Source organism: Micropterus dolomieu, linkage group LG05 (genome assembly GCF_021292245.1).
Source record: "Micropterus dolomieu isolate WLL.071019.BEF.003 ecotype Adirondacks linkage group LG05, ASM2129224v1, whole genome shotgun sequence".
Lineage (NCBI taxonomy): Eukaryota > Metazoa > Chordata > Actinopteri > Centrarchiformes > Centrarchidae > Micropterus > Micropterus dolomieu.
In genome coordinates, this window is record NC_060154.1 from 15,703,143 (window position 1) to 15,729,221 (window position 26,079).

At 39.9% G+C, this 26,079-nt stretch overlaps 1 protein-coding gene across 15 annotated transcripts in view; it reads left to right on the forward strand.

The window, feature by feature from the left end:
- Nucleotides 1–26,079, forward strand: part of adgrl2a (adhesion G protein-coupled receptor L2a) — a 92,238-nt gene that overhangs the window by 12,243 nt on the left and 53,916 nt on the right. For all 15 annotated transcript variants that reach the window (XM_046049635.1, XM_046049632.1, XM_046049634.1 and 12 more), the window contains one exon: nucleotides 8,905–9,086. In XM_046049635.1, coding sequence (XP_045905591.1) covers nucleotides 9,011–9,086 — 76 coding nt within the window. In that variant the 5' untranslated portion in view covers nucleotides 8,905–9,010. The remainder of the gene's footprint in view (nucleotides 1–8,904; nucleotides 9,087–26,079) is intronic.

The following is a 26,079-nucleotide window of genomic DNA, read 5'->3' on the forward strand; positions in this document are numbered from 1 at the left end:
TTCCCCCCCCCCCCCCCCCCATCTTTTGTTATCACAAAAGAACAAACACATATTAAACATACACAAGGTGCAGAAGCAGTGATTGCTGTATCTGCTGTCCTACTGTGGGTGGCAGGGGATGATAACATAAGCCACAGAACCATTTACATATTTTTTTTAATCATGTCAACCTGAATCATGGTCAGTTGAGAGCCGGGCATATTATTATACCTTTAACAAAGATGGTACTTTTTAACAATTAGTGTTTTCATCATCTTTCACAGCAGCTCCACTGTCATCTTAGCCAATCATTTGTTTGCTTGATGGCATCACTCACATCCACATTCAAGTTGAAACTTTTCTCAAATTAAAAAATCTACTCTCTCTCTCTCTCTCTCTCTCTCTCTCTCTCTCTCTCTCAATTCAATTCAATTCAATTCAAATTAGCTTTATTGGCATGAATGTGTAACAACAATATTGCCAAAGCATCATACAAGCTACATATGAACAATCAACCCCATACTTTTTATTAACCAAGTCTCTCTCTCTCTCACTCTCTCTCTCTCTCTCCCTCCCTCTCTGGCTGATCCATTGTACAGTGAGGAGGCCGGAGCTAGATCCTATAGCACCTTAGTTATTAAAGGAGGGGGCTGGAATGAGCCAATCTGAGCTTGTTTGCATCACAATCCCCTACACTGTGCTGATGTTATGCTAATGAACACTGTGGTGAAGGCTCAGCCCCAAAACTGTCCTCTCTCTTTCACCTCTGAAAGTGGGGAGAGGGCAAGGAGTGGTGACACTGAAACTGCACAAAGAAATCCAATGATGCAGCCTGGAAATTAAAAGCTGCTTGAATTACTCTATTTTCTCATGTCGCTGTGTATGAATGTGAAATTGTTAGATGCTTGCCTCTTTATGCTAGCTTTTTTAACCATTCTTTAATGTTTTGTTCAGAATACGTTTCATGTTATTGTGCAGCCTTAAAGCATTCATTTCTGAGCAGCCGCTAAATGCCTTTTTAGACATTTTCTGTCTTTGAAAAAAAAAAAACGCCAGTATACTTTAATCAGGTTTAACAAGCGCCATTACCTGTCAGGGCAGTACTGAGTGAGGATTTAGGGCTGACATGTGATTGCATTCAGGAAAGACTACACCCACTTCTTTTGTCTGACGAGATACATGGCCATACCTTGTTTTAGGTTGACATTCGCCACTTCCCCTGTCTGACAAACGCATTCATGCCAGCTTTTAGATTGAAAATAGATATGGCAGCACTGAGATAGAAATGTGTTAGGATAAAGTAGGCTACAGTAGATCCACTCCACCGATTAAGTAATTTGTATAGTATTGCTTCTGCTGTAAGGGTAAGGTCCTTGTGCAGTTTTCTATTTTAGAGAGGACTTAGATTATGCGGTGACCCTTTTTTTTGGCTGTGTTTGTCCTTCCTCTGAGCTGCAGAAAGGTTAAAAGCCTCAATTAGACACTGAGCCAAGGTCAGCCACATTATGCACAATGCCCTCTAATCTGAAAGAATTAGTACCCTTCAAACATCAAAATATACACCAGTCTCGAAACAAAGCACTGCTTTCCAAGCTTGTGTCATTTTAGAAATATTCTGAGACTTTCTTGAACAAATGTGTACTGAGAGAAAAATATATGACGCATGCTTGAGTGCAATGATGGGGTGAATCCAGGTAAAAGTTATCTTTAAGCCTTTTTTAAATATACCAGTCACAAAGGAGGCGATGTAGCTCAACAAAGGAAAGCAAACAAAGAAGAGAAGGAATTTGGAGCTTTTAGACAATTGAGATGTGGATTGTGCAATATGGGCTCAGTATCAGGATTGTACATTAACTGTAAGCCAAGGACTTACTTAATGACATATCTTTGATTCAAGGTGGAGTTAAAACACCTTGTTTTTTTTGGTCCCAAAGATAATTGCTCAGTTTCTGTTTTCGTTTCTCATCGCTTAAATGAGTCAAGGCGTGAATAAATGGCATATTTTCCTACTCGCTTCCATTTTAAATTTGTCTCTCACAAGTCATCTTCTCCATTACCTTCATCATGTTTTGTGTTGTTGCCCGCTACCTTAAAAATTAATCATCCTGTTTAATAACGCCTCATGATCACAGTGCATTATTGATGGCAAGGTCCTTAATAGAAGTACGGAGCAGGGTTTTTAACCATTCAGCTGCTCATTTTGATGGGGGGGAGGGAGGAGGGCCACAAAAGCTGCTTACTGGTGCATATACGAATAAATACAGTCCGTTATTATCATAGACTAAAACCCGGCCCTTTTGTACAAACAAACATGTTGTGTTATAAATGAGTGGCAACACAAAAAATAAATAAGTCAGACAAGCTGCCAAACTAAATAACAGTTTTTTAGTGAATTTGACCCCATGAGCAAATCTCTGACCTCAGCTGTTTATTTGTTCAACGTTGTTCAGTTTCAAGCATGCAAGTGATATGAATGACTCGGACACTGTATACCTGACACTCACAGTAGTTGTCAATACTGGGTTGCTGTGAATGTGCAGTTTTTGTTCACTCTCTCATTGTATTATTTTTGCATGAACGCAGCAATGATGTTACTCTTGCTGAAATTGAGAGGATGAGTTTGGGAGAGTGTCTTGGCCAACTGCCGAGCTCAGTTTGTATAATCCTTGATTTGTTTTGACTAATTTGTCTATGGCAAACTCTGTCACACAACAAATGTTTCTTTTATGGTGTCCTAATGTGCTCTACGACCAACAACCCTTCAAAGTATTTATGTGCACATACTAATTGGATTGAGTTTCTGGACAGGGGAGTATACACTATATATTGCCTGCACTCTGTGTATTCCAAGGTTAATCGTGCCATGTCAAGGACGTATTGGACTTGATTGGCAGGTACTATCACCATGAGATGCCCATATAATGGAAGGTCTCCCATTCCTGACCTTCCTATTTATCTTGCTGTATTAATGTCAGCCTATTAATTCCTAAGCGGAGGAACATTTGGAAAAGACACCGTTTAACAGCCCTGGCTGAATCATTCTTATCTCAGCAGACCTGAAAGGAATAGTTTTGTGCTATCGGGAAGTGGAAATGACATTTTGAAATTTCATTTGAGATAATCCACTTCACTTCCCAGTAAAACATCAAAATTACAACTAAAAATGTATGGAACCTGTATTAAAACTTTGTTACCGTGGCAAATCATCTGGCTATAATCCATGTGGACAGACAGGTGTAGGTATCTTTCGGCACTAATAGGATTTTTGTTACATTGCTAAAGTGATTATGAGGCTATGGATTCAATATATATCCAGGCAAAGGGCAATGTAGCACTCAGAACATAAAAAACATTCTACATTTTAAATTAGTGAGTATTCCCTTATAAAGACGGGTTTCTCACATTTAAAACTACAGCAGAAATAGGTAAATGGATGTATCTCATCCATAAATGTATTGATGAGATGGATTTTTCAGGGTTTGGCACACAATTGCTTTATTTAGCAGCCATATGTCCTGACCAGTGGGAAGTACTCTAATTGATTAATTGAGTGGCTCATAAAAATGATCAGTGGTGCAAAAAGTGCTAACACACAAGAGCAATGAGCATGACGAACACCACACTGATGTCACATGCTCTGGCTCTCTCCTGCATGCTACTATATTTTCTATTTTGGAAGTGTGGCTTGCATAAGAGCTAGGTAATGATTCATTTTTATCAAACATCATGATCCACAGGTTCAAAAACAATTATTTTTATGTACTCTCAGACTATGAGATGGGTTACGTAATACCTGAAAATGATAAGTAACTATGCAATACAGTGTAACTACAAGGGATGTGAAAAAAACAGTCATCTTAATCAGACATCTCTGGCCATAATAGGTTTGAACTATCTGAGATAAGTTTTTGCTAATAATGTTCTTTAATTTTTGTTGTGTATCAGTTTTAAGAGAACCCTCCAACCAGAAAAACCCTCACGTTTGCATTGTTTTCCCTGTCTCCCTCCTTTGTATCCTACCCCCACCCCCCCAAAAGAGACTGAGCTGTCCTGTTGCGCAGCATGCATGTTTGACCTGGTATTTCACTGGTTGAGCTCCTGTTAGGGTCAGGGCCTGCGTTTGGGGCACAGTGTTTGGTTGGGTGTCATTCAGCTCCTCTGGCACTGTGCTGCTCTCAATCATCCCCTCAGCAGAGGGGTCAGCGTCTGATTCCTCTCTGGCCCATATCTGACTCAGTGGGGCTCCAGACTCATCTGATCACCGGCCCAATCTCTCCCCTCTGGAGTGCGAATTTTCTGATTTACGCTTGCAAATTGTACATCTTCAGCAGTGTCAAAGCAGGAACACAATCTCTTTTGGGAATATATTTTCATCCACAGCTGAGGCTGAGTGTTCTCTGACTGAGCCGTGTGTCCCCAGGTATTTCAGTATTTCCCTTAAAGTGGGTTAGAGAAATAGAGATAAGAGGAGTGTTATGGTATGTATGAATTCATGTATGAGGATGCTGTTGGGAAAACCCAATGGAAACCAAATGTGTTCCCGTCATTCAACATGTGGTGGTCTGTTGGTTCAGATTTACATTTCAGTGAATCTCTGGCACCACATTTCCCTTCCTTTGCATCCCTGTGATGTTCCGTGACAATTAACATCCCAACTCTTTCTTGAGGTTTGTTGAAAGCTCAGGGGCTAATTCAAGGGTCAAGCAAGACTTGCAAGCTGTCAATCTTTTATTGTAACTTGAACCCCCCCCCCCCCCCCCCCCCCACACACACACACACACACACACACACACACACTCATTTTCTTTATTCTGGGTCCCCCCTTCATTCTCCCAGACCTCGTTTATTGAATGGCCCAAGTCTTCTTCTATTCTCCTGTGGTCCTCTAACAGCTAGAGACGGACAACCAGGAGCTTTGTCTAAGGAGCCCGGCATTCTTTCACATCTGCCTCTTGTTTTCAGACCCCCGCTGCATTCAAATTTCAAACTGTCCTTTTCAATCAACCCTCCTCCCCTCCCTTCTAATAACCCCCTTCCTCCCAGTTACTAAGCCTTTTTTTTCTTAAGAAGGCCAACTGAGCTCTGGCAATTCACAATTTTGTCACTCACTTGTCGATTATAAAGCATTCTGTTGTATTGCGAATATATCAAGCACACATATGTTTAAAGCCTTTGGGCCAACGCCCCTGTGGCTTCTCCATTTCTCAGGGTACTTAAACATCTGTCTGCAATGGCTTCATATTTAGCCCAAACAGTGCGATGCCTGTTGACATTTTAGCAATCTGTGCTTAACAATCACGGAAAATTGCCTTGATCATGTCTCATGCATTAGAAGCAGCCATGTCGATGATGACGCTCTTCATCATATGTCCATGGAGTATAAACCCCAAACCCCAGCCCCAGAACACATTGTTGCAGATGCTAAAACCTGTTCTGAGATCACACCCAAGTCGAGGGCAATTTTTTAAAAAACAGTCAGGTATGATCACCGGTGGTTTCTGTTTCAAGACGGAGAGAGAAAAGAAACCCCCAGCTGAGAGGGGAGACCTCAGCACGTTTAATGAGGAGAGGCAGTCAAGCAGTCTCTCTCCAGTCTACGCCTTTGGTGCCTCAGCATGTTTAACACTCACAGCATGATACAAAGTATATTAAAGTATAGGACTGTTATCATCGATTTACAGAACACCCATCTCCATGTACAAGGATCTACATTCTGCATTTTTTCATCGTGGCGGGGGGTCTCACCTGCCTTGGAGGCAAGACTGTTTAAAGGCGGTTTTGTCTTTGCATTCTGACACAAGTGGTCAGTTGAGCACACTTAACTCTTTTTTTCCCCCACTAAGCAATGATGACAGGGGAGCAAGAATAATCAAATTGGTTCAACACTGTTATCTCAGGCTGAGACTTAATAGTTTGTTTACGTATTTAAACACAAGCAACCACAGCCACCAAAGAGACAAATATACGGAAATGCACGCTTTTAACCTGTTCCAGATGTTATTAATGTTGTACTAAGATATATCATATTTATTTTGCAAAAGTGAGGAATAAAGTACTACCTTGAGTTAATAGTTTTGGGGTTAAGGAGCCAATGTGATTTGACAGAAGACCTTTACTGACGCGTTCTCCAGATAGATTTAAACACGTTTTGGGCACAGCACTTAGTCCACTATATTAATCTCAACTGAAATCAGTGTGTTTATGTGCACTCCATTCAGTTATAACCATAGTATGGCAATACAGCAATGATTGCAACTATCATGGAAAGACCTTTACCAGGTCATCTTACTTGCGTCAAGGTCATAAGCCGAGTAGGCATAGCATCAGTCTTTGAAATTGGACTTGGCACGTATATACTATAGTGTCTGCTTTTTGATTCTGCGCACGCACCACAGAGGTGACGGAATAAACCAGATGCATACTGGGACTGTATTTGATAAAAGAGTGACAAGGCTACGGATGTTGGGAAAATAAAACTCGTTTTTTTTGAGTGACAGTGAAACGAATTTAATGCTACAACTACCACCTCAAGTGATAGAGCTTGTGTGAATATCCTCTGTAAATCAGCAAAGATGTCTCTCCATTATTATATTACTATTGTCTGTTTACTATTTAGATATTAAACAACAATGTAAACTTACTGTATTATTACTGGGGAAACTGGCTTATTGTGAACCGTGTAAACATTTTAGTCAAACTGTTACTTTAATCAGAGTTTTCACAGTAAATGATTTTGTGCGTGACAATATAATGATGGAATGGGATTATCATCACTCCGATCTCCACACATGGAAATGTGTGTGTGATTTAAGTATTGTCTGTCTCGTTAAGTGGACAAAACAGTAAGAACTAAGACTTTGTGTGCACAGAGGAAGATCCTTAAGCCTATATGGTCACTATGCAGCTTTATTGTGGGGACAATCTGCTTAAGGACTTGTTATACTGTATTGGTAGCCACTTGCCTAATACATTTAATTGGTGCCACATGCACTGATCATCTAAAAGACATGGGTTAGGGTTTTTTTTGGAATCAAATATGGGGGTCTCTACTCTCACTAGGTCTCTCTGATCAACTTTCATTTGTCGAGTCTCATGGCTGCATATTATTCCACTGAAACTAAATACACTGTGGCTGCGTATACTCAGCTCCTGTTAACCTCTTTTAAATGGCTCTAAAATTAGAGGTCTCAGGTGAGGCGTAATGTCATACTAGATGAGCTGATTATGGCAGGCTTAATTATAACTTTGTTGGCTAATGTGTGAGCTCTACATGTTTTCTCGGTGGTGAATTATTACACTGTCTGAGAACTCAGACAAAATAGATCAAAGACTCTTTGGGCCGTGGATATTCTCCAGTGTGGAGGAGCCAGCTGAAGCTGATTTGTGCAGCTCTGACTGTACATGACAAACAGAATTCCTCACCCTCTTTTCAGTTGAGTTCTCTTGTTAGCTTCTAGTATGATGGGTAACATTCAGTCCCTTGAATCTTAACAAACAATTGCAGGCTGTAGACACAGGCAAAAAAATGGAATGTTGTTTTTGAATGTGCTTAAAAAGAAGAGAAAAAAACAGTTTCTAATGGGGTCCTATGTGCCTTGTTGCCAGAGTGATGCCATATCCCATGGTGAATGTGCTAATGGTTCATGGGAGTGAGAGGACTGAGCTTAGCCGAGCAGTGTAAACACACAGACAAAAGGGAGCCGTTAGTAGTGTGAAACGCATGCCTGGGCGCGCAGGTAGGCATTAGGTTTCGCCCTACACAGCTCCGGCACTGTATCCATGACAGGGAGGAGGCCATTTGCTTTTGTAGCGAAAGAGAGCAAAAACAAACATTCAAACAGACTAGTACTAGAGGGACAGGTATGGATGAGACAGGGAGAGAGGTATTCTGGTTTAGGGAGATGTAAGGGAGAGGGAGGGGGAGGAGAGATAAGGTGGTTTGTGGTCACTCACAACAGAGAGAAGTGACCATTTGCTTACTAGTGTTTTTTTATTTGTTTGTTTGGCTAGGGCGCGGGGGTGGAAAGAGCTGCAACATATCAGTCAAATAGAAGTAATGTTTCTTTTGAACCACTGCTTAAGTAGAATTGAAATGCCTGTAGCAGGAACTTCTACTTAAATAACTCACTGTGGCAAATTTAAAATGTCCTTGATTAGATGTGACTGAGTTACCTACATTGTTACACACGGTCTTTTCCACATTTAGTAAAATATGGGATTCTGGATGTTTAATTGGCCGTGTAGACTTAAAATAACTCCATGTTAAAATAAGCTCAGCATTCGACCAAACAATCCACCTCTCTAGTGTTTTTCTACCGTTTACTCAGACACCAACCAAGCTAATGTAAACCAAGATGATTATAGCAGGATTAAAGCTTTTTGGCTAATGTTCACCAAGCTATTACCATGGAAAGTTTTAGCATTTAATGCTGCTGTCAGTAACGTTTCTACAGTTGTAAAAATCTTACATAATTTATAGATTTCAAAGTGCTCAGAAAAGTATAAATATGTTTTTTGCAATAGGTACTGAAAATATAATTTGACACAGCACTGATAATGTTAGCATCACTTGCTATAGGTCCCATGGAGATGGGACAGGGTGGGTCTTATCTGTTTGATGACAGCGCTGGTCCCACCCCTTACACTCTCTGGCAGTTAAATGGTTTGCATTCATCTATCATTAAGAGACTTCCCTTCCCAGGATTATTGACCTTCTGGGCTTATTTTAGTGGCTTGCGTGGGTTTGTAGTATTTCACAGCTTAACGTTTGTCACATTTCTGCAGTGGAATGTAAATGCAGCATCAAGTGCCTTGTGATAAGAGTGTGACAGGGTGAATTCCTCTGTAAAATTACACTGGAACAGAGCTTGCACATGGAATAAATATCATCACTGAAGTGAACTTCTCTCTCTGTCTGCTCCACAGGTGAGAGGATCAATGATGAGCATCTCTGAGACCAGCTGGCTTGGACTTTTTTAATCAGAACCATTCAGTCACAGCACAATCCTGCCGCAAACCATCACCAGGAGCCATGGCATGCTCCCTGTGGAAACTACACACCTTCTGCTGGTTTCTCATCACACTAGCCCAAGTTCACTCCACAGAGGGTAAGTACATAAGAAAAAGTCGTTTTTGTTTTCCCTGAAAACTTACTGATCTGTTATCTTGCAAGTATTTTATAGTATCTTTTAAATTAGTGTTGTTTCAGGCTCAATGACAGACAATGCTAGAATATCTTTTTTTTGCTATTGTCTTATTTAGCATGAGCAGTGAAATTGTTACTCAAGCCAGAGCTACTGCTCCTCTGAGTGCAGGCAGTGCTTGTGTAAGTAATGCAGCTCTGAGGACAGTGGGCACAGGCGGATGGGGGATAATCTTGAGTGGTTTCATTAGTTGGTAAATTGTGATTTGTCTGAGATTTTCTGCTTGAAAGCGCCAGTTGTTCCCAGTGGCATCAGAGCCGGATCCATTTGTAAATTCCTCGCTAAAATGTTCTGTCTCATGGCAGGCACACACAGATTTTACACCTCAAAAAATATAAAGCTTGAATGTGTTTTAATCATGGTGCATTTAGCTTTGATTAAATCACTCTCAGCTGTATCATATTTTCATGATTTATGCATCCAAACCATATCTCATAAACTGTATCCTTAACATGTTAGTGTTTAGTCACAAGAGTAGATGTGCATTACTTTTAGATGTTTAATGATTGGGTTTAGAATAAACCAAAGTTGGCATATTTTCAGTACAGTATATCAAAAGAGCCATTACAGATTTGGTCCGCTGGTGCCAACTGTTGAAGCTGCCGCCAACTGTTCACTATACCTGCTTTATTGATTTTTCAAAAAGCTCAATATTGTAGGATTATTGATTCAAGTTTGGAAGGTAATGACTTCTCAAGATGCTTAATTTACACTGTAGCAAGTCACACTGCCACAATATATGTTACCATATGTGTATCTCATGTATCATCTGGCTTGGATTTGATCTTCATATTAGAGGTGTGACATTTGAGAAGTGTGTGGTCTCTATACACTTCAGTGGAAACACAGAAAGTCACAGAAAACCCTTAAAAGTGGCTGTACAAAATCATAAGCATTCCATATATGTCGGCACTCTGACATATCATTTTAGAAACCTCATACAAAGATAAGAGTTTGCAATATATGTATTACACACACACACACACACACACACACACACACACACACACATATATATACGTTTATATATATGTATGTAAACTTATTTAGAGGGCTGGATAGATAGTCATCACCACAGTGAGTTTCTATCCCTGGTGGCCTCGCCTCTGGTTTCAACCGACGAGCCATAGAACTCAATTGACAGTGTTTGAAAGGCAGGAAGCCGGTGAGGGTTCCTAACGCTACAATACTTTATACATGTTGTGAGAGTCCTTGCTAACAGGTAACTCCATGTGATTTGGAGGTGGTCTAAACCCTCCCCAGGCAAACAGAGAAAACAGTGACTGTATTACATGCGGAAATGCTTATTCCATGTCAGGGTAAAGAGGGAATAAACCAAAAGGAAAAAAAAAAGGAATAAACCCATTAATTGACGACATTTTTCATTCACCTTTTCCTCTTGTTGGTTCCCCTGCGCCCTCACCTCCTTCCCATTTCCCATCTCAGCCGCACAGATCAGCCCAGAAACAGTTCATTACAAACAATATCCCCAAGTAAACATGCTTCATTAAACTGCGTCTACCCCTAATATCTTTTTAATGCATTTTTATAATTGAATTAAATGGGTTAGTGGAATTCTGTAAATAGTTCAAAGTTAGTTTTTATTTCCTCTTTGTTTTGTTTTTTTTTTTGCTTTTGAAAGAAGAGATATACACAAGATTGAAACTATAGCTGTCAGGGGTTGTGTTCCTCTCTGACCTCCTTCTATACATGTCTCATCCTCCGCATTTGACTCTATCTATTGGACTCAAGTATATATGTCTGTGATCTGTATTTGCTCAGATGACTCACAGCCATTTGGAGGCTTTGATCTGCCATTTTCCTTCTTTTATTTAAATCTTAACCCTGGAAAATTGCTTGTATACATCCACAAGCCCAGCAGTCCTGTCAGTGAGATGGGTTTCTGAAACTGATTTGGCTTATTATTTTAATTATGCCATATAAGTATACACTCTCTCTCTCTCCCTCTCTCTCTCTCTCTCTCTCTCTCTCTCTCTCTCTCTCTCTATATATATATATATATATATATATATATATATATATATGTGTGTGTGTGTATATAGTGTAATAGATATCAAAGGAACCCTGGAGCCTAGAGCTTTTGAACCTAATGATATGGTTATGGTTATTATCACTATGTTATATTCTGCTGTATTTTATTAGGGTCATTAAAAAAGGTAACTAGCACTGTGGAGATATTTTTCCCTCCGTCCCTTTTTTGAACAGCTGCTTTAAGTGCAGTATTGTCTACGGTATAACTGCTGAGATTGAAATAATTATTTTGTTTTAAGACAGGAAATTTTATACTTTGTGACTGTTTGACAGTTCTGGAACATAAATTTGAGACAGTGCTCTTGCAGTATGTCCATGATCCTATAAACACCCCAGAGGGCCTTGTTGTGACACAGATACTATAATGAATATCAATATCAGTATGGATATAATTATATGAGACTATCATTATATCATCTGGGCTTTTGGTTATAACATAGAACTCAAACGTTTCCCCACTTTTAAAAGGTCATCAAAACTGCCGTGTCATATTTTTTTTTTTTTTATATTTCTCACTTTTGTGAAGGGTTCAAAGTAAAATTAGTGAGCTGAGTTATATTTAATACCCCAACACAACATTTATTATGTCATTTCTAACACAGGTGATCATTTTAAAGTAGGGGAGATAGGTCAGGAAGTAAAGGATAGCTAAAGCTGTCACTTTAATCCGCATGCTTTACTTTGACCTGCTTTGATATTGTTTTGCATCAACATCAGTTTGCCCTCTGGCATTCAGAGTGATCTTCTTTGAAGCACCAGGTTTATTTCTTTTTGTCCTACTGGTGTCCTCTGCAGATGTCACCATAGCAACCCACCAGAAATGAGGTGGTGGTGTAATTTATGAAGTAATAATGTTTTGGTTTTTTTTGTAAAATGTAAAAACAGTTTTCCCTTGCAACACGTGGTTAAATCCGCTCACGTGTCTTCCAAAATAATTTAGTCAAGTCTGGTGGGGTTGAAAGGATTTGTCTGTGTCAGCGACAGAATAACAATTCACACCAAGCTCAGCCACACGTTCTCTTCAAAGGCTTTCCCGAAGATTGTTGAGAATTATGGTGAGATAGAAATTAGAGAGCAGAGCAAGGATTCTGTGTCAGGAGGTAGGGAGGGCGAAGGTTGAAACATGTAGGACAGGGTGGCAAGAATATATCAGGAGATAATATGTCTGACTACATTTCTGTGGTATTTGTTTTGATTCATCTCACCATATTGTGATCAACTTTACTGTTTGGAAACAAGCTGATAAATAATAACTACAGTACTGACATAGTGGATGATTTATTGGAATTTTGATTTGTCATTTGAGGAGTGTAACAATGATTTAACACCATTTTTTTCTCTAGATTGCATGTTGTCCTTCCATTACTACCAGACCTGTGCTGGTTTCGTCTGTGAGGTTAAGGGCATATAAAGACTTTCACATGATATTAAAGCTGCGCTTGTGTGAACCAGTCTGACACAGAGAATTTCTGTTTCCTCCATACACTCGTACACTGTGAAACCACACTATTGTTTCTTTCCAAAGCTTGAAATGTTTGAAGTACTTGAGATTTCTCAAGGGCAACAGGAAAGAGCACCTTTAAAAATCCTCTTTTTGTACTACGTGAAAAAAAAAGAGAAGAGACTTAAAGCCTTCATCTCAAAGTGAATGGAGTGAAATAGACAATCGAGGTGTTCTGAAATGTAATTACTGGAAGTAAAAGCCCATGGCTTAATTTGAGTCAGAACCTACAAGAACAGGATCCAGCACCTCCCAGTGCTGTTCCATTGACTATTTGCTCTGGTTAGCCTTTTCTTGTAACCATGAAAGCGTATTTATATAACTGTTTGACGGCGGCCATTGCTTTTCTTTTTTTTTACACTTTTCCGTCTGTCCTGCCCCCATACCACACCTAACTATGTTAGGGCAGGCTGATCGAGGGCATGGAAAGCAGATTAGTATCCAACAGATAAGTCCAGTCAGGGAAAGTATACATCCAGATATCATAAGCCTATTCTTCAGCGGCAAAGATACTGTATCTGCGCTTACCAGTGATCTGCTTTTCAATCTCTCCACTGGGGGTGTCTTTATCAGTAGCTTTGCTTTTGCGTGTTGTCTTAAAAAAACAATAATCTAAATAGGGCTGGGCGATATGGCCAAAAATGTTATCACAATAAAAACATTTCATATCATTCGATATCGATATTTATCACGATATATGTCAAATCATTATTTATTTCAAGTTTAAAGGTTGATTTTTGTTCTTGAATGAAAATTGAAGAAAGCAGATGGTTAATTATGTGGTTAAACATTTCTTTATGGTCCGTGACAAACACTTGATGCCAAACAGTGGATCACTTCACAAATCTGAGGTAGAACATCCAAAACTATTATGATAAAATCTGTTTTCAACAAATATGATTAGTTAATCTTTTTTCAGGCCTCTTTTTCTCAACAAAATAAATATTTTTAATAGAAAAATTAAGTGCTAATTTGTTTGTGATTCATGTGATGAATTAAACCAAATTTTTATTGACGATATATTGAACATTTATTATATTGTTATTGAGGAAAATTATATTGCCATAATTATCATTATTGTTTTCGTGCCCAGCCCCAAATCTACCGTCTGTCAAGTAAGCGATTGTGGAACCATGGGCAGTAGGCCTGTTCTTTTAAAGTACTAATTTGTGACAGAGTTGTGTCCGTGGAAAAGGATAGTACCCCACTGCGTCAACACACTCCTGTTCCCTGACACTTAATTTGGTATTTAAGGTACTTTGAAAAGGCTGGCCCATAGCTAATTTGTTAATAGAAACAAAAAAAAATCTTAGGTAATTATGTTATGAAATGCTTATTTGCCTATTAAGCTACGTTTTTACAGCTTCTAATGTATTGGAAACAGAACTGAAAGTTAAGGCTAAAAGGGTGAATTTTTCCCTTGTCTCGTGTGTCTTTAGTAAACAACTTCTGTTGGTTTTGTCTTTCTACCTCCTGCTTGATGTCATCCTTGTTGTTTGCGGCAGACTGGCTTCCCGTGGAGCCAGGCAGGCGTGGGGCCGGTGCACGAAGGCCCACCATGCTGTCATGTCTCTTTCATCGCCAGCCAGGCTTGGCCAATAAGGAGATAAGGAGACAATGACTGGGAGAGCAAGCAGTGGCAAGGTGTAACCACAGCCCCTGGGTCTCCTCCCTGCCGAGCACTTCAAATCCTCATTAGGATTTTCAGCAAAGGAAGGAGGGATTTTCTGGATTAGGGCTTTGTCACTGCAGGCTCCAGGTTGGTGTTTGTCATGCAAGAGCATGGTGGAGCTCTTGACATCTTGCCACCCTCCTCCTTCCCACCCAAACACAGACCCTCCCTTCACCTGGCCACTGAGGCAGTTCAGAGAAGTTCCACACTAACCCAAAATGCAAGAAACGCATAATTATTAACTCACTGCCCTTGCCAAAGGTTTTTAACACCATTCTAGTGGTCTATGTTAGGTGTCTGTGGATTTGGGCTGCTGCATCAGCATTCTTCTTAATGGTTATTTATGCAGAAATAACCTTGGGAAGCATCATTAGTTTGTTGTGCGCTGTCGCCGTTCATAACTCATGAGAGCTGAGATCTCGGCCGTGACACCAATGTGGCAGTTCAGACAGGAGACAGGATGCCTTGTTTCAACTGCAATTACTCTCCTCTATGTGTTAGTTATAGCAGGGACAGTGTAAATGGTATTTCGTACGAGGCTATTTACCCCTCAACTTCTCACTTATTTGAATGCTCCTGAGCTATATGTTTTTTCCTTTATAAACCAGAACAAAGAGTTTTTCTGTTGCAAGAATGTGGCTTTTTGTTTAATCAAGTCATGAGTCTTGAAGAGTTTTCACGCAAAACAACAAGACTGTGTTTCTCGACAGGGCGCTCAACCTCTAACATGGTCCATAATTGGGTTTCAGACAGACTCATGCAAGTGGTTCAGCATGACAGAGCCTCAGACTTAGTGTGAAACCTACCTTCTCCCATCATTCTCGGTGCTGATCTTTGTGGATAATGGGCAAGCACACGGGTCCCACGAGGCCCTTGCTGGGTGGGATCTCAGGCACCCCAGATTAGTCATCTACCCACATGTCCCTGTCTGACTTGGATTTTACCGTCATGCTTTGTCTCTCTTTGTTCTTGCCTAGGTAGAAACATGTGGGCCCCTAACAAGTATATCCCAAACAATCTACAAAACATGTTCTGATAACCCATCGAGTCTTCTCTGAATCCCACATACAGACAAAAACAAATATGACTTATCAGTCTTCAGTGCAGTGGTCTATAACCAAAGACCTATTATTCATGGCACATTTATTGTTTGTGCTTTTGTTGGTTGTCTCTGATCTGACCGTGGCAGATGTGACTAGCAGTATGTGGGCATCGTTGTATAAGCAGGCTTCAATTTGTCAGAGATATGCCTCCATTTTAAAAGTTGTCTTTTTGTTTGCTCTCGTATTCTATATTTGTTACTTGCTGTGGTTGGAGGAAAAGGTGGCTTTTTGACTTGGGTTGGCTGCAGGATTTGATTTTAAGGTTCTGGTGTATGTAGCGCAGAAGGCATGTGTATTGAGAAAACACCTAGAGCTACCCGTATGATAACAGAAATAGCACAAGCGCTTTAGTCCTTTAACATTTTTATGTTGCTAGAGCCTGTTTAGTGGACATCAAGGACTGCAGACAGACCTCACGCAAGGACTGCTGATGAAGTGTTGTCTGGAAGGGGGCAGATGAGGAGAATGTTTTTGATTATGCTGTGTAGATGGTATTTCAAACAGGAGCCAGCATGTACACCTCCCGCCAGACAAATGAACCAGCTCAACTGGTCAAAGGGCAAATGTAGCTTGGTTTCCTGTTTGCCACTGTAACACTGTGGAATTTTAAGGTGATTAGATGGCAGCGTTCAGGTCACATAGAGTGCTGCATTGCAATATTCACTTTTTATCAATATAGGCCTGAGCTTTTTCTGTGAATTACAGGCTGATGCCAACTGTTGTGAATGAACTGTTCCTGTGCATGCTGTGCAGTTTTTCCTTTATACAGTGAATTACATCTATTTATCAATGTGAGCAATTCAGTCCCACTGCACCTTCTGATTTGAGCGAAAAGAGCAACTGAACGATGAATGCATTAAAGCGGTCTTATGAGAACTGCTATTTATGCAACCATTGACTCGTTCCTGTGAGTTTTCCATTCCATATAAGCTGAAATACCTAATGTAAACAACAACAATCTGCAGGTGTTCAAGGGGTATGTAATCACGTTTTCTTTGTGAGGATGCTGTTGACGATGCTGTTCATTGAAGCGCAGAAATGTGGGGGTATGGTTTGGATTTCATGCAATGAAAACTGATTGCAGAACATGTAATGACAGATTCTGTTAGTGACAACATAATATATCCAAATGCTTATGATTTCACAGATTTCACAGTTCACTCTAAAGAGTCAGATGCAAGATATTCCTGCTTGCCCTCAGTGTAGTGGAATCCTCTTTGTCCTCTTGCTTTCAGTCCTGATTTAGAGCAGCTATAAATCCTGAAGAGGCTCCCGTAAACGAGGGGTGGTGAAACTACGCCCATAAATATAAAGGATTTAGAACCAGGGCCTTTTGAAGGAACTCTGAGTGCACATTTATGAAGCTTAACTTACAGAGTTTCACTGGTACATTCAGTATTTTCCCCTTTTGTTGAAAGCTCTTATAATCATTTCTTTATAGTGAAGCTTGTCCAAAACCTGCTTGACCAAAGGCAAGCTGCTAAAATATGCTGTGACTCAGTAATAAAGTTGTTTTAGCTAATTGCCCCATTTTTGTCAGCCATCATTTTAGTGTAAGTGCTGGTTTACTTCCTGTCAAACATAACCCATGTCAGGCCAGGCCATTTGTGCTCTGGCAGATCACTACGACTGTGTGTGACTAAGCTTTTGACCTTTTGTGTCATAATGACCCCTGAGTGCATCCATATGTCAAGGGCTTGGGCCTCTGGTCTTAATGCCCCCTCTAAAGTAAATGATGGGCTTAAGAAAATAGTCGTCAAAGACAGATTTCCCCTGTGGAAACATTGCAAATTAAAATAAAATTAAATAAGTAATTTTGAATCAACCCTTCTTAGTATATAACAGTGTCTTTTATAATACTAACTAAGCACAGCTGGACCGTTGCCTCTTGCTTAATAGTTGCTCTTGTACCCTAATTTCCATCACACACAAACACACACCCCAAATTATTTTTAAATAGCCAACAAGCAATAATTAAGGCCAATAAGCACAAGAGACATCTGATAAATCCTTAAATGAGAACCTCAAAGTGCCCCTGCTGAGATGTGTGAGGGCTGGAAACAGAGTGAGAATGTTAGGAAGAAGGCTTAGTCTGTGGACTTGATTCAAATGAGGTTAATCCAAATCTTAAAGTTTCTAATAAAAAAATGTTGGGGGGGGACCTTTTTTTTTTTAACATTATAACAATCAGTTCACTGAAGGGAAAAAATACATGTGGGATGGAAGGTCATCAAGATAATGTTCAGCCTCTGGATTATAATGGATAGCAGCCAACAAAATCCTTGATGAATTGAAACAAGAGAAAAATTCAATTTTAGCTTGGCCAGCTTTCTTTTCAAGTGGTATGAGATGGAATCCTTGAACCGCAGGAAATCTAAAGATAATAGACCCTTGATTTAAAGAAAAAAAAAAAAAACTATTGTTTTCCTTGTGTTTGTCAGATAAGTACTGTGTAGGTGTGCAGAATATGTGCATAACCTTGAGTGAGTCCACTCAGGAGACAAAAGCCTAGAAGGTGTATCTGAGTGAAATAGCATTGTGCCACGTAACAAGCTGCCTAACCTAGAAGTCTGTAGTCTGGTCTGAATAAGAGCTGCATCAAGAATTCAGTTGGACCAGCAGTCGTGTCATCAGGGCATGACTACCCGGTTGGTCAGGGAATTTAAATGCCAGGTGGGGGTCAGCTGAATAATGTGGCACAAATGCATACACATGAGAGCCGAGTCTCGGGAAGTGGAGCCACTGCTGTGGTCTGCTTGAGGAAGTGCACTTTGGGAATGCAAACCAAGCAGATGGACCCTTCTCATTTGTGAGTACTGCCACTGGTGAGCCATTGGGAAATACTTCCTTATTGAATGGAGGAGCATCAAACGCTTCACTGGAGCAGAGAAGGAAGTCTGGGCTACCCAATGTATCTCAGTCCATTTTTTTCATCATTTGTAATGGAAGATGTGGAAATGATTTAGACCAGGGGAAAAGCTGACAAACACATAGCAAATCAAGTCAAAAGATTTGACTCACATCCTTATCATGTCTCAACTCTGGATCATTTGATATTGTCACTGATAAGGCTAAGTATGCTTGAAGAGCTTGCCGTCGCTAAAAGGCACCATGAATCTTAAGAGGGACTGCCTATATCAATTCTCTGGGGGAGTGACTCACAGGATCACTCCACTACTAATCAAACAAAACACATGTAAAGTGCAGTGAGCTCACTTTCAATTTGTAACATTTAAAATGTAAGGTTAAATCACAGCTCACCTAATACAGAAAAATCATTCATTATGTATCATTTCTTAATTTATTGTAGGTTTGAAGGAGGTTTACATCCTGAATTTTTCAAATTGGTTTTAAATTCACCAAAACATAATACTGCCAGGCAAAAAGCCTTGACCCCTCCTCGATGATCTGAAAATGTTTTGTAATTTAAAGCTCAAATCTACCGGTGACCATGTGTTAAGGACCATGGCACAAAATTTACTGTTTGATGGTCATCGCAGCCATTTCATTACCAGAAGATGTCCTTGCTTTTTTTGAGTGACCTAAAAAGCACTCCCCTCGTCTCTCTCTCTCACACACACAAATATACAAACACACACACCGCCTGGCCCTAGGGCTATCCGATATTAGACAGTGAGATGACATTGTGTGCTTGTGCGAGCGCAGTCAGCCGACATGTGCCGATGATGTGAAGTCAATAATGCATTATGAAAAGGGGGGATTTATGACCTTGATGAGCCTCATAGAGCTTAATTAGGCCTTAAGGTTGATTTACATACAAGTGTACATGGAATTTGATGAGGCTGTGTTGTCCTGCTGGTCCAGTGCATTTTCATTTTGTCTGGCAGCAACACTTGATGCCTTGTATCTGTTCAAATTTTTCCAGATTAGAAAAAGGAACATAAACCTGTCCAGACTTTGTTAGTGTCCATGTTTTGTCTGAACACAGTAAAATCATCAAGTAGAAGCTACAATATCATGTTTTTTTTCTGTGCAATGATGGCATTTCCTGTGCAGGCTTTCGCGTCTACAAGTGCTGGTTGGGGGATGAGGAATAGCGTGAATGTAAAAAAGTCTCTGACAGGGTAAATTTCAGCTTAGAGAAGCCCACCTTAACACCAAAGGAGGGGATGGGGGGCGGGGTGGCAGAGTCAGAGTGTTATTTTCATGCCGTCTATTCACAGAGAAATGACAAGATCTTTTTCAGAGTCATGTACCTATATCAAAGATGCTCCTGATAGCCCCCCTGCTGTTGCTATGGAAGTAGCAGAGATGTAAATGAACTGGAGTGAATTGGATGGTGGAGAATACAAATGAGGTTGAAATGCTCTTTCCCCTGCTGCTCTTCGCCTCTTTTTCTTCTTCTCCCAATATCTTTCTCTGCTCCTGTCTCTCTCTCTCTGTGCAAGTGGCTTTCAAAGACCTAACATTCAACCAGTATTCCACACATTTTGACACTACATAATGTGATATGGGATCTCCTTTTTTATATTTACGTTTTTGAAAATGGCTTCAGATCTGTTTTTACTGTTAAGATATTTTTTTAAGGCAAGAGCATTGTGGCTTTGTGCATATTCCGTTTTTTCAGTCTGGCGCTATGTATTGTGCTGATAGATAAATGAAATGAGAACAGAAAAATCAATAGTTTTCCCCCTACAGAATAACTTTGGGTTGTCACTCATCATCTCTGATATAAATATGAGCTAAGATGTCGTGTCAGTGTATTATGTGCCACATAAGTTAGAGTTTCAGCATCAGTTGTCAAATAATTTAATAATCTACAGATGTCACGAGCTGAATTACAGAGGAGGAAAAACCTCTACATAAGTGACATTTGCTGTTAGCCATGCGCAAAAAATGACATCAGCTTTCAACACACAAAGCAGAAAAAATAGAAACACAGTCTTAAATTAAAGTTAATGCTGAGAAATTCACAAGAATGTTAATATCTGTCAAACCACTAGTGTAATTCTTTTTTACGATGGCCACACAAAGTCAGCAGTCTACCTCATATCCTACTGTTTGCAGGATGTATGCAATATTTTCTTTCTTCTCCTCGCCTGTGTGGACCTGACTTCTTAAGAATACATGCTGTTGTAAAGGATATCTCTGGATTATAGAATCAGCACTGTGGGAAGAGTCTTGACTTAAAGGTTTCTTTTCCTTCACAGACTTCCTTTGCTTGTACGGTAGAGAGGAGGGAGATGGGGTGGGGTGGCAGAACCCGCAGGACTCAAGCTGTGTTTCCTGTGGCTCCGAGCTAATGCTATAGGCCATACTTTTCTTTCACCCCAAATCCCCCCAGCAAGCGACCTTGTCGGCTCAGGAGTGCAGAATAATGGCAGGCCAAGCAGAGATGCTAGCTCATTTACAAGCAGCTGTTTAGCTCTCATCAGAACAGCGAGGAAAATCAAAGGGCCCCGTTAACGGTAGACGACAAGCATCGGGAGCGTCCCTGTCACACTTCTCATTGGCTCTTGACACAAAAATTATCTGGTTTCACATCAAAATAATCTGGAGGCCTCTTTTGTGCTCTGGCCACAATGATGGCAGCATGAGTTGCTGAATGGGCCTTTTGATCAGCCTCTGCTTTGGCCCTGGACTAACTCTGGAAGCATGTTCAAGTTACAAAGGGTCATTTTAATATGAAAACCATTTACTGGAAGCAAGATAGTCCTGATGATAAGCAGAATAGTTCTCTGTCATTTATTCTGCATAATCAGCGCTAGGCAATAATGGAATCGTTTTATTTAATTGAAAGAGACTCACGTGTGTTGCCCTAATTAAAGGTATAGCTGTTTCAGAAGCTGCATTTTAGCTGTGTATACTCTTCATGTTCTTTATGTCCATAGTATGTACTGTACTGTCCCTTTGGTCTTGATCACAGTTGTGTGTAGTTTCATGACTCCTAATGACTCCTCATTTCTGTGAGATAGGAAGACATTTTGTTCATTACCTCTGCTTCAGTGACACTCATATCCTACCAGATGGTCACTTTCCAATTGATTTGGCTCATCTGTGGAAAAAAATGAATTAAAACATTACAGCACCAAAGAGACGGTGCTTAATGGCTCCCCTTCACATACGGGAGTTTCTCACAGTTCTCCAGCTGCAGATTCTGTATGGGCCTAATGTAATGGCAAAGGTTACACATGGTAGTAAATGCCAGCCTGGGAAGCTTTAAATAGAGGTTCCTCATTGGTGTAATAAAGTGCTATAACCCATGGAAATAGAGTTCCTGTGCACCAGTCAAAATCGATCACTAGCATGTGATAACAACATGTACAATAAACACATGTCAAAAGGTTGGGTGAGAATGTGCTTCTAGTAAACAAAATTAAAAATGGATAATAATTCTAATTTGAACTTTTTGGTTGTAAAACAGTATTTTCAAGGCTTAAGATTTAAGACTGGGGAAAGAAAAATGAAGACTCTACTCAATGCTTTGCAATTGTAGAATGGCACTTATCATTTCTCAGATCAACGCATTCTACATAGCTGATGAAGAGGATTTAAAATGGTTTTCTAGTGGTGGTGGGTGACCAGAATGCCTTATTAGGAAGCGTGTCAGGAAGGTCGTGATAAGGATCTGACCAGTAATGTATCTGCTGCACCATGTTGTCATGGTCACAGGATTCAGCTTTCCACATAATAATATTATTGACTATGCCTTGATCCTCATTAGTGCAGAGGATGTAAAACTCCTCCTTTTACTGTAGGGGTTTTGATAGGCATCTCTCTTTCCAGCCCTTGTATAGGTTTGGATGCACTATCACAGAGTGAAAGTACATCAAAGCTAGTCAAATAACATCTCATATTTTGAGGAGGTGTCTGAAGTGTGTGCTACCTGTGAAGAGGAGGGTGCTGAGTTTCCCTTTGAGTATCAACAGTGTGTGGATGTGTGTGACAACCTGAAACGAGCACAAGTAAAAACTCCACTCGCTTGCAGTCATGTGGCTCTGTTTTTGCACCTATGCACCAGTGGTGTGCGCTATGTGTGGCGCCATTTTGTTTGCTCAGCAGCCTTTTCCATTCGTAGAAAGGTCAGAAGCAAAAAGGCCCCTGAAACACAATATAGCAACAAGTGCTCTCAGCTCCCCGAATGAACTCTTGAGATCTTCCTAGTTGTGATGTTAGAAGACTTTTAGAAGAGTGCAAAGGAGCAAAAATGTAGGTGTCGTAAATAGTCAATAATTTTAAGAACCAGCACATATTGATATTCTCAACATAATTTACTGTTACCATATAGAAGGTAAATAATTTTCCTATCATGCATTCTCTGAATAATTATGCTAATGACCCCACAGGCAAAATAATGATTACTTTTCTGGCTAATTTGAATAATGGCATTATTTAGTTAAGTGAGACAGTGAGCATTGAATTTTGTTTATGTTATATTCACTGGGATCATATTATTCTGTAATTACAATGCGTTGTCGTGCCGGAGCATGATCGATGATGTTTTGGTGTCTTCATATTATCTGTATGAAAACAGAGATATTTGAAGTAGTCACATTAACCCACCATTATACAATATTAACTAAAATGTGCAAAACAATTATACCATCAGATTTTGATTTGTCAGTATAGCAGTGTAAATGAGTTTTTCTTCAGCTTGTTTTGACCTGTGGATATTTCTTGTTGTAGTTGAAATTATTGTGCTGGATCACACCACCACAGTGTGAAATTGTATTTCAAGAGGAGATTTTTTTACCCTGAGGAATCTCATTTTAAACACGATAAAAAAAAATTAACCAAATGAAATGAAATAATTGTACAAAGCATCAGAGAATACATCAGAACATTGCTGATTTAATTGTTACAAGGACTTTCATCTATTGCTTTGAAATGTGTTTGCTGGACTATTGGGTGTCCCCATATTGATGTGTCTGTGCCACTCATCTCCGCATGTACCAAAAATACCATCCGACACCAGGGTGAGAACGTAGTTCAGCCTCAGGCCTAATCAATGGAGAGAGGCTTTTTGAGGTTGTTTACGAACGTGCTTTTGGTCAATGATGCACAAACCCAGCTGGCGGATAAAGTGCGCTTAGAGGACAGCAATTTTGTTGGATTTCCAGAGATTTGAACACGAAAATGTACTGTTATTACAGGGCCTGTCATCAGCATGGTTGAAAAGTTGCTAGTGTATTTCAGTAGGATTCTTAACAGTTTTCTTGAGCACACATGTATCTCCTCGCTCTCTGTTTTCCTAGTTGAGCATCAGCATCAGTTCTAAATCGTAAAACCAGAAGCTGAGATTGCAAATCCTCTGCAGAGTGATTTAATAGTTATGATGTTTTGGGGGACACAGAGCATCAGTGGGTTTGGCAGCGGATTTGGAGATCAAATTGAGAGGTCTTGCACATGGCCAAAGAACCAATTCACTTCCAGCCACAAAGTAGGCCAATGCAAGGTAATGTATCCCGCCCAGCCATACGTAACTGCTGCCTAATTGATCCATGTGAAGTCTACGTGACCTCTAGTAACCTCTAGTAAGACAAGCTAGGATGCAGTCGATTTAATAGAAAGAAATGTATTGTTTGTTTCAAGTATTAAAGATACTTATTACCTTACCTTAGAACCTTATTGGATGATTAGATATATTGAGGTATAATATATAATTTTCTTGTGCTTGTGTGGTGGTATGGATTACATATCCATTTCAGTCCTCATACTTTTTAAAAGGATTTTAAATATCTCAGTTGAACCATATATGAACAATATGAAAGCTGTCTTTTTCTTTGACAAGATGCTGGTGAGTGAAAAGCTATAGATGTGTCTCCATTATACATCTGCAAATTTAAAGTCATGTATAAGTCGAGTATAAAAATTGTAATGTGGCATTGACAGATGTTTTACATAGGTTCTTATAGTTACTACACACTGTATTGCTGACTTTTGATGGAGCTATGCTGTAGTGCATTGACATGAACTCAAGATTGGCTGTCAAGTCCTGTTTCTAACATGCCGTGTTTTCATTTTTTCCACCTGGGCTTTTTCTCTCAAGCCAACATCCCTGATAAATTGTTTATCACCTTAAGCGTTTCTTTGTGTCTCCAGAGAGAAAAGGGGCTGCAAAGATGAAATATGGCTAAAACCTATCATATTTGAAAGACTTTCTTTTTCATGCCTATTGGTCACATGAGAAAGTTTGCTGTCAAAAAGAGCAAGCAGAGGAAAAAAGATCCTTCCCTGATGATTGTATGCTCCCAAACAAATAAAGTCTTATAGATGTTAGATAGGCAAGCTGCCCTCCTCCACACAGATATATCCTTTGTTTAGTCTGAGCTCTTCACTGAGCACCTTAGAAGTAGTACTTTCACCTGATTGGTGCCCAAACAGAGGATCAGACAATACAAACTGACATTTATCTTCCTTTGTAAAATACCACAGTGGTATTTTCTGGCGAGGGGCACAATACAGAATGCTAATCCCCTACTTTTGTTGCATAGCATTTAATCAGACAAAGATAATTGTATTGGTAGTTAATTGATGAAGCATCCAATTGGGTAAAATGAACTCAGCCTTTCCAGGCCAATGTAGCAGAGCTGAAGGCCATGGCTTCAAGTAAACTGTTGCCACACAAAGAACATTTCACAGAATGATGAAAAGAAAAAGTGCTTTGTAATTATATGGCAGATATGGATTGGTCCGACTTGTCCAGGTGCCAAACAAATTAGTGCACGAGAAGTAGCAACAACATTTTTTTCTCTCTCCTGCGACTGTGAACTAACTGTCATTTGGGAAATAGAGGCTTTGGAAACACTAACAGCATAGCCATCAACCAAGGTAACAGTTAACAGCACTGTTATTCAAAGAGGTCACAAAGTCACCACTGCATGCAAGGAAGCTGTAGTTATTATTCAGTGCTGCCAGTGGTTTAGTTAAAGTCGACAGAGGTGCAGCTGGCAATCTCTTTAGGCTCTATGCCACTCTCCTCAAATACTAATGTCATAGCTGTAGAAAGCTGCTCTGACCAAAAATATCCCATATTTTGATTAGTACAGTTTATGCATGTAGTTCACTTTTAGTTTAAGTATGGCTTTTGGCATTGTTCACATTTGCAGAACACAAAGCCACAATATTGATTTCTTTTCTATTTTTCCCTACCCCCTCATCCTCCCTGACAGACTCACACACACACACACACACACACACACACACACACACAGTTTTCTTTTTTTCCAGCCTCCCAATAGCCTGCCCTTCGATTGTCAGCACTGCAAAGTGGATTAAATTACACTCATGTTGTACAGATGCATGTTGTACTTTTTCATTTTAGATAGAAAACTGAGCTTTGCAAGTAAACCACAAGTCTCTAGTGATAGACTACAATGGCAGTTTGCTCCTATATTGAAAGGAAACACAGGACAGAAGGATGACAAAGAAAAAAACTGTGGTGGCAGACCTTTTGAAAAAAATAAAAACACATTACGAAATACATTTTTAATGGAGTTATATTTTTTGACTATCGCCATCAGCTGTTGCATTTGGCTATTAGTGTTGCATCAGTGTGTTTACTGCACAGAGACGATCTTAAGGGGTTACAGTGTTCTAGACCTTTCT